Source organism: Nymphaea colorata, chromosome 5 (assembly GCF_008831285.2).
Source record: "Nymphaea colorata isolate Beijing-Zhang1983 chromosome 5, ASM883128v2, whole genome shotgun sequence".
Lineage (NCBI taxonomy): Eukaryota > Viridiplantae > Streptophyta > Magnoliopsida > Nymphaeales > Nymphaeaceae > Nymphaea > Nymphaea colorata.
The window spans coordinates 10,965,958-10,973,804 of record NC_045142.1 but is presented as its reverse complement, the minus strand read 5'-3'; the positions used below and the strand labels follow the sequence as shown (position 1 = coordinate 10,973,804).

The 7,847-nt window shown below is 39.7% G+C and overlaps 1 protein-coding gene across 1 annotated transcript; it reads left to right on the top strand.

Annotated features, from left to right (window-relative positions):
* The first annotated feature begins 250 nt into the window (after positions 1-250).
* On the top strand, positions 251-2,845 carry LOC116254028 (CASP-like protein 4B4). The gene is made up of 3 exons (XM_031629048.2): positions 251-752; positions 891-1,026; positions 2,392-2,845. Exons 1-3 carry the CDS (start codon positions 445-447, stop codon positions 2,581-2,583), a joined length of 636 nt encoding a protein of 211 aa, XP_031484908.1. The 5' UTR covers positions 251-444; the 3' UTR covers positions 2,584-2,845.
* The last annotated feature ends 5,002 nt before the right edge of the window (positions 2,846-7,847 follow it).

Genomic DNA, 7,847 nt, shown 5'->3' with positions numbered 1-7,847 from the left:
AATTTTTAAGACAACCCACATGTTTGCCAACTGGCCAAATAAAAGTGATGGGCCATATCTTGTGTTTCATATTCTTGAACTTATAATTGACTTCCCTTGGCCTCTCTGATCCGTGAGGTTGCTAATTTTCCTTTTCAATGATAATAGTTAGAAGTTCACCACAAGTAAAAACCATCTAATTAACGATCTGACTCATGAGCGAACTCTTCTTTGGTCATTTGAGAACCTTTTTAACCACTCCCATGTTAAGCAAATCCAGCAAAGCCGGTGCCTTTCTCCAACCAATTATGACGAGTGATTGCCCATTTAACAATTCAAGCTTCCCCCCACCTCCCAATTTCTTGTTAGATTTAACTAGAAAACTCCAGGAAGAAGAAGAAGGTCTCAATCTATCATACCCTTCAGCTCATCAGATTCTTCAACCTGAAAGGGAATAATTCATTCATGGGGGACTCCGGCCAGTCCACTACCACCGCCACCAACAACGAGAACGACAACCATGGGCACCCGAGATCTCCCGGCTCAGCACCGAATCCGAATGCCACAGCGCCGCGGACGGAGCCGGTCGACCTCGAACAAGGATCTGCGTCGATCACGTCGATTCTAAGAAGATGGAGGACGGAGGATCTGGTCAGGCGAAGCGGTTTGGTTCTCAGGGGATATGCCCTGGCCTTCTCCTTACTCTCTTTCATAATCATGGCTGCTAACAAGCACGGCGGTTGGATGGATTACGACAATTATGAAGAATACAGGTTTTGAATCCACAAACCAGATAATTGCTCAATCTGTTTGATGAAATTCTCCCTACCCAACAACACGAAATTCATAATTCGAGTGTCTCCTCTGTTTTTTTTTTTCATTTGCTTGGGTTGGATGAATATTGGGAACAGGTACTGCCTGTCGATAGCCACCATCGCCGGATTCTACACGCTGTGCCAAGTCGGTCGCCAGATTCACGAGTTAATGACCGGAAAAGAGCTCGTGCGACGGCCGACGATCCTGTACATCGACTTCTTCGGAGATCAGGCAATTAATCTTTTCTTTTTTGGTTTTCCTTTCGCTAAAATCGTCAATCTCTGCCCCTCATTGTGTGTTTGATTGGAATAAGAGCTTTGGCGACGAACTGTTGATTAGCGACAAACTGTTGAATTTGATGAACAAGTCCCCCAACGGTTGGAATTAGTAGTTGGTTGATTTCCTTGAATCTTGTCCACCAGTTTTTTCCCTAATGACAGCCATTAGCAATTCAACCAACTGGCACCGGGCATGTTCATGAACATGATGGGACACAGTATAGCTGGTCGAGATAGTAGTCCGTCCTTAGTTTCATTTTCATAAACATTATGTCTCTATGCCTAGTTACTTATATTAGGCTCATGCGGCACAAACTTAGACCCTGAGATAAGGGAGAAAAGGGGCTTCAGCTCTCATTTTAATAGATGGGATCCCACCATCTACAGTCTAGAGAGAAGTCACGCACAAAGGAAACAAGCTACGACCAGACCAGACCTTCAAGGGCCAGCTAGCTGACCAGCCATCTTAAATGCCCATTCTTATATACGAGTCATTCTTTTAAAAATTAATAGTGCTTCTCTTAACTATAAACTTTTTGACTCGGCTAGCAACTTAAACGAGCACTCATTATGTAGCATTGACGCACTCAACACTAGGCAGACCAAATTAATTGTCATGGAAGGTGCCCCATAAGTGTTGTTTATGCATTTATTGGGAGCAAAAATTTGAACGAAATGGTGCCTCTTTGGACTTGATTACTTCTAAAACTATACGTTCAAAAAATATACATTCAGGACATCGAGCAGCCATTGGTAGTTAATTAATGTCCTTCCCTGCAGGGGTGGAGGCAGGTGGGCTACGTGTGGGCAAATTCCTCGCATGGACTCTTAACAAAATTTTCCATTTTATATTGATGTTTCTGAATAATTTTTTTTCATTTACGCATCAATGTTCTTTAAAAATTAAAATTTTATATCTAGTATTCCTTGACCAGAATTTCTAACTAGCTCTGCCCCAACTTCCCTGATATAAAAAGCAGATATCATATTTTCATTATGTGAACCGAGCTGCTGTTGGCCGATACGGTTCGTGGGGAATTGGCAATACCAGTTGTGACGAATATGCATGTTCTCTGCTTCTATATTAAGAAAACAAACAACTAATTTCCACTAGTTTGAAAAGAAAGAATTAAAAAATTAGCAAGATGTTGTCTCGATGAGAGCTAGAGACTACATGGGGTTACATGAAAAATGCTCTCGCGTGCCATTTTTAATTCATTTTTCCTTCCTCTCGTCTAAATAAGATTTTGAGCACACTGGAGTAAATTAATTTAATGAGATTATTATTTTTATTATTAATGGATTGATGCTTATGAAGGTAATGGCGTATCTGCTGCTGTCAGCATCGTCGGCAGCGGTTCCCCAGACAAACAGGTTCCGGGAGAACAACGACAATGCCTTCACGGACATGTCGTCGGCAGCCATCAGCATGTCGTTCTTCGCCTTCGCCTTCCTCGCCGCCTCTTCTCTCGTTTCCGGCTTCAAGCTGAGCAGGCAGACCTACATCTGATCCCTCCCTTGCTTTTTCTTTCTTTATTTGTTCTATTCTTTCCCTTTTTTTTGACCTCTACCCTCCGAATTCCTTTCTCTTGTCTTCTTCCCTCTCTATGCATCTTATCATCCCTTGTGCTTGGATTGTTCTTTTATTGGATGAGAATGGGGAGTACTATGGGCCATCCTCTGTTTCTTTTGTTGTATATGGCACTGCGTACATGGTTTTGCATATACCTGTACTGTCTTTACCCTTTAAAGTTTACTCTGTTTTTCCTCAATGTAAAGATTTTGTTTTTTTGAGCTGAAAACTGAGTTGGTCAGTATATGGCGGTTGGTATGTAAAAATTGGATGGTGAAAGAGTGCATTTCTGGAAGCGGTTTTGTCTGGAGTTGCCATGAAAAGGACAGGAGAATAACACCATTTTCCTTGGTGGAGTATAAAATGAAATGATGAAATAGTTAAACATTGAGAATTTTGTCATGTTGCTGATAAGAAGCAGCAGCAGCAAGCTAATAGTGTTAATTAAAGAGTTGCATCAGCATAATATTAATCTAGCCAGTGTGTATTAGCGAAAAGTGCATATAACCATCTCCAGGCCATATGCCGTGTTACGCGCGCCATCCCCGTGTGCCGACACATATGCACCAACCCATGGTGGGGCAGCTTAGCTATTTCTGATGGACATTATGAAGACTTTATCTTTTTCCACTTTCAATCTTTTATGGGAAAGGGAGGTTCCTTGTGGACCCATTGGCAATAAGAACAGTGACAAACTATTTCACAAATGTTTCTCAAATAATAAAGCAGAATCATAAAATACTATGACCAGGGTTGTTTGATAATGAGAGTAGTAGCAAATTGTATTCATGTAGCACTGTTTTATGTAATGGATGCATGATTCTGTTCGCATTACCAAGCAGACCCTTAAGGGTGGTCGTGTAACAAACCAGCTACTCTCCCCAAGCTCAGACTTCCAAAATAGTGGATTGCAGTCCCCACCCCTGTAGCATGGGTTCTTAAATTAAAAAGGTAGAAATCAAGACAATCTATTACTTGATTTACTCGATTATAAGACAATCTATTACTTGATTTACTTGATTATAAGTCCTCAAAATTTATAAACATGAAGCTAAACTTTTTAAAGCAATGTGTTTTAATCCACCCCTTAAGGTACACGCATCTGCACATGTGCGACCCACATCGGAGTGCTGGACCGGCTCTGATACCATTGTAATAACCCAACTTACTCTCATATTAAACTTGGGATTCTAATTTGTTTGATTCAAATTCACTACCAGTAGCTTCGGTTCTAGTCTTAAATAGTCAAGAACAATGACAATCTATCACTTAGTCAACCGCCTTATAAGTCGCTTTAGATTCTTCATGATATTCTTACAAGGCTTAACTTTTAAGGCAGAGTTTTGCAGGTGGTGCACATAATATACCAGCTTTGGGCAACGAGAACCCGTAATTAAAATGAGGATCAGTCTTCACTCGACTAATAAAAATATAAGAACTAGTCACAGCATAAGTTAGCATAGGGAGACAGCCAAGTCAGGGGGCATCCCACACGATTGGTCCCGGCATATTGTTGAAATGAAATGGGAGGTATGGATTGGGGAGCTGCCTATAAATATTTGTACTTTGCTTTGCCACTGGCAAAAACTATTGCATTAGGTACTGGAAAATCGATTTGTGAAATATTTTTTTTTTTATTTTAACCATAAAAATGTGATTTCTAAAGTCAAATATCTGATATTACTTGGAGTGATAACCTGACTATTTTAAAATTACGACTTGATTTTGAACTGTGATTTAATGTAGTTGGATTGTAGATAAAGAATTGTAGTAATTGTAAATGTTGTGGAGGTTTTAGAAAATACTCAATTTAAGGATTCATTAAATTTAATTCATTAGAACATCACAATCTAATTTCCTTTGAACTAACCTGTTTGGACTTTGGATATCTGAAGTAGAATGTTGTAGTCATTGATAAATGGATGTAATTGTTAAATGATAAGTTTATTAATCGAATTATACAAAGCAGACTTGGTTTATTCAAATTGTGTATCATTGTATGTTTGTAATTTTTTTCCTTTATATGTTGAGCAAGCCTAAAACCTAAAGTTAGCAATAATTTTTTTTTTCTATTTCGATTATAGTGGTCTACAAAATACTAGATTCAGAATGAACATTTCATTATGTGTAAGTGAGCTACCTCACCGGTACCCAGTGAACACTTCCACTAGTATGGACAGCGGGACGTTTGTGTGGAGAGACCATACGCGTGAAATTAATAGCTGTAAATTTTCAACCAGCTATTGACGCGCTTCACCAGCTGCATCATTGCCCCAAGCACAAAGATAAATTAGTAGCTGTATAAATGTTGATTTCCACCCGTAGCACTGGTATGTATACAGGTAATGATTTCATTGGTATATGTTACATTTACACAAACTCACCAATTTAATATATCAATTTCAAATAAAACTAATAAAGAGTTTTGACAAAAATAAAATTTTATTACAAAAATTACTATAAAGTGTCCAATGACACACAAAATTTATATAAAACCAAAAAAAATCTATCCATAATTTTATCTAGTATCTAGTTTTCACAAACTGAAATTTTTATTCAACTGATCAAAATCAAAGGCTTGGCATGTTGATTCAGTGTGCTCTGCACTTTTGTATCTTTATCTACTAAAAAAACTTCGTTCATTATGGTCATGCCCATCAGTGCGCCAAAGGTTGCTGAAAAGATGAAAAAAAAAAAAAAGTTACTACTCTGACTAATGAAAGAAATACTACTGCAAATTTGAGTTTTATTATTATCGTATAGTGTGACCCAATAGAATCCGAAAATAACAAACTTATATAACGAAACATAAATTTTTTTTTCCAGCACTTAAATATGATGGGTCATTGATAATATCGCTGACCAAGCAGAGCTTGCATTCATTAAACAATTTAAAAAATTCAACCAGATTTTTGAACAAACTGCACACAAAGTTAAGAATCACATTCGCATAAGTTGAGTATTGCATCTAAATTAACGGAAATAGAACAAACCACCATTTTCCTCCCAACTTCTTGCCCTCCTGATGAACGTTCTCTCTCCTAGGGTACAGTAGATTTTGGCATTGTGAAGGAGGTAGCAGCTGGCCTCGGTGGGTCGCTGGCCCATTAGGGGCATCAAAGCATGGTTGAGAGGTGGGATTGGCAAACCCATGGTCTTGGGTGGAGCTGAGGAATCTGTGAACGGTGGAGAGTTTTCGCTGCCATCTTCGAACCGTAAAACTGGAAAGTTATGGGCCTTTGTGGTTGATGGGGGAAGGTATGAGACAAAAGCAGATATGTCTCCACTAGAGAAAAAAGGGCTGGTAGGGAAGAGGCGCCTGGTTATTTCTCAAGAGTCATACAAAGTTCGGTGCCAACCATTTTAGCTCAGTGCTATAGCTACTCTTGTTGGAGGTGTCGCGAAAGGTCGCCTTGACTACAACTTCATCTTCATCAGCCTCAAAAGCCTGGTCTGGTATTGCCAATCTCAGGTTCACGTCGGTGGGGAAAGGTATGTTCTTACTTCACACATCCACTGAAGCTGATCTGAAATTGATCGTGTCGCCCGACAGATGGCATGTGGGAAGAAGATTCCTCATTGTGAACCAATGGCACCCTGGCATGCCCATGCAGGTTGAGAGTTCCAATCGAGTCCAAATATGGATTAGGCTACCTGACCTTCCAGCTGAATGGTGGAGTCCATAGACTTTTATTGACATTGCAGACCTCATTGGTGGCTCCTTTGTGGAGGCTGATGAATATACCAAGCATCTCCAACATTTTGGTTTTGCTCGTATTAAAACTGAAATACCATTGGGGTTTAGTCTGATTTGTGAGATTGAGCTGAAGATTGCATGGGAAAAGGTTTTTGTTGAACCCTACTGTAAAAAATGTGGGTCTACTACTCACTTTGATGGTTGTCTTTAATACTTGGCAATTGGTTAAAACCCTAAGAGACGACCACAATACAATAAGGAAAAAGATGATTCCCAGTTGAAACAAAACAAATTTGAAGCCCTTAGATTTTTGCAGAGGTTGAGGAGAACATGGAGAGCTCTTCCAAACATGCTGGTGTGAGGGTTTCGGGATGCATAAAAGCAAAAAGGCAGGAACCAGGTAAGTTGGTTGATGCAAGTGGAGCAGTGGTTGGAGTCATTCCAAATGCTCAAACCATGCAACAAGGAAGAAAAGAGATTCAAGTCAAGAAACCTTTGTGTCTCCAAGACCTAATTCAAGCAAACTTAAAGGGTGCAACTGTCCTAGAAATTGATCCAAATTCTTCGTCAGTGGCCAACATTAACCCAATGGTAGAGAAGGCCAAGAAATGAACTCTTAAGCACAAGAAGGTAAATGGTGCAAAAAAGCGAACTAGCCCAACAAAAGTGAGTGATACACTTGGGGATGCAGGTGGGAGTATACAACAACCTCAAGATCTCATTGTGGTGGGGGGTTACACCCTATCCTAAGGAGGCAAAGACACTTTTAGAGGCTATGGATGATGACAAGGACAATGAATCTCCAAGACCTAACTGTTAACCGAGAAGGGAGGGGGCACGGCCAGCCTCACTAAGGAATGTCTACCGGCTGATGGCTCCTCCAGCTCAACATGAGTTCCTAGGAGCTCTAAGGAAAATGAATACAACCATCGCTTTTGCAATTGATACCAAACTTAATATGGAACAACTTCAGAAGTTCCAACTAAAAATCCCATAGAGATGTTTGATCTCTAACATCCATATAGTAGGACCGTGGGCGGCATTATTGCATTATGGGACCGCACGAAATGACTCTCCAAAACTGGCATGCACATCCTCACTAGGTCGTTTTACACCTCTCTAAAGTCTCATCTGACATGTGTTTTGTGGCTATAGGAGTTTATATGCATACTAATTATAAAATCAGAAAGGACCTATTTTTGAGCTTAATTCTGTATCTAAATCATTGTAGTGCACCTGTGATTTGTTCGGGTGATTTTAATGTGGTTCTAAACAACAGTGAAAAGACTGGTAGGGCACCGACTCTTCAAGCTTGTATTATTCTTTTCAATTTTGTTGCCAAATTAGCCTTATATGAAATATCATGTCCTGATATGAAATTCAGATGAACTAACAATCCTGTGGGCCATGAGAATGTCATGTCTAAGCTTGATAGGTGATACATTTCTAATGAATGGATAGATGACCCAGAATTGATTTTGTACTTGAAAGTGCAACTGAGGAG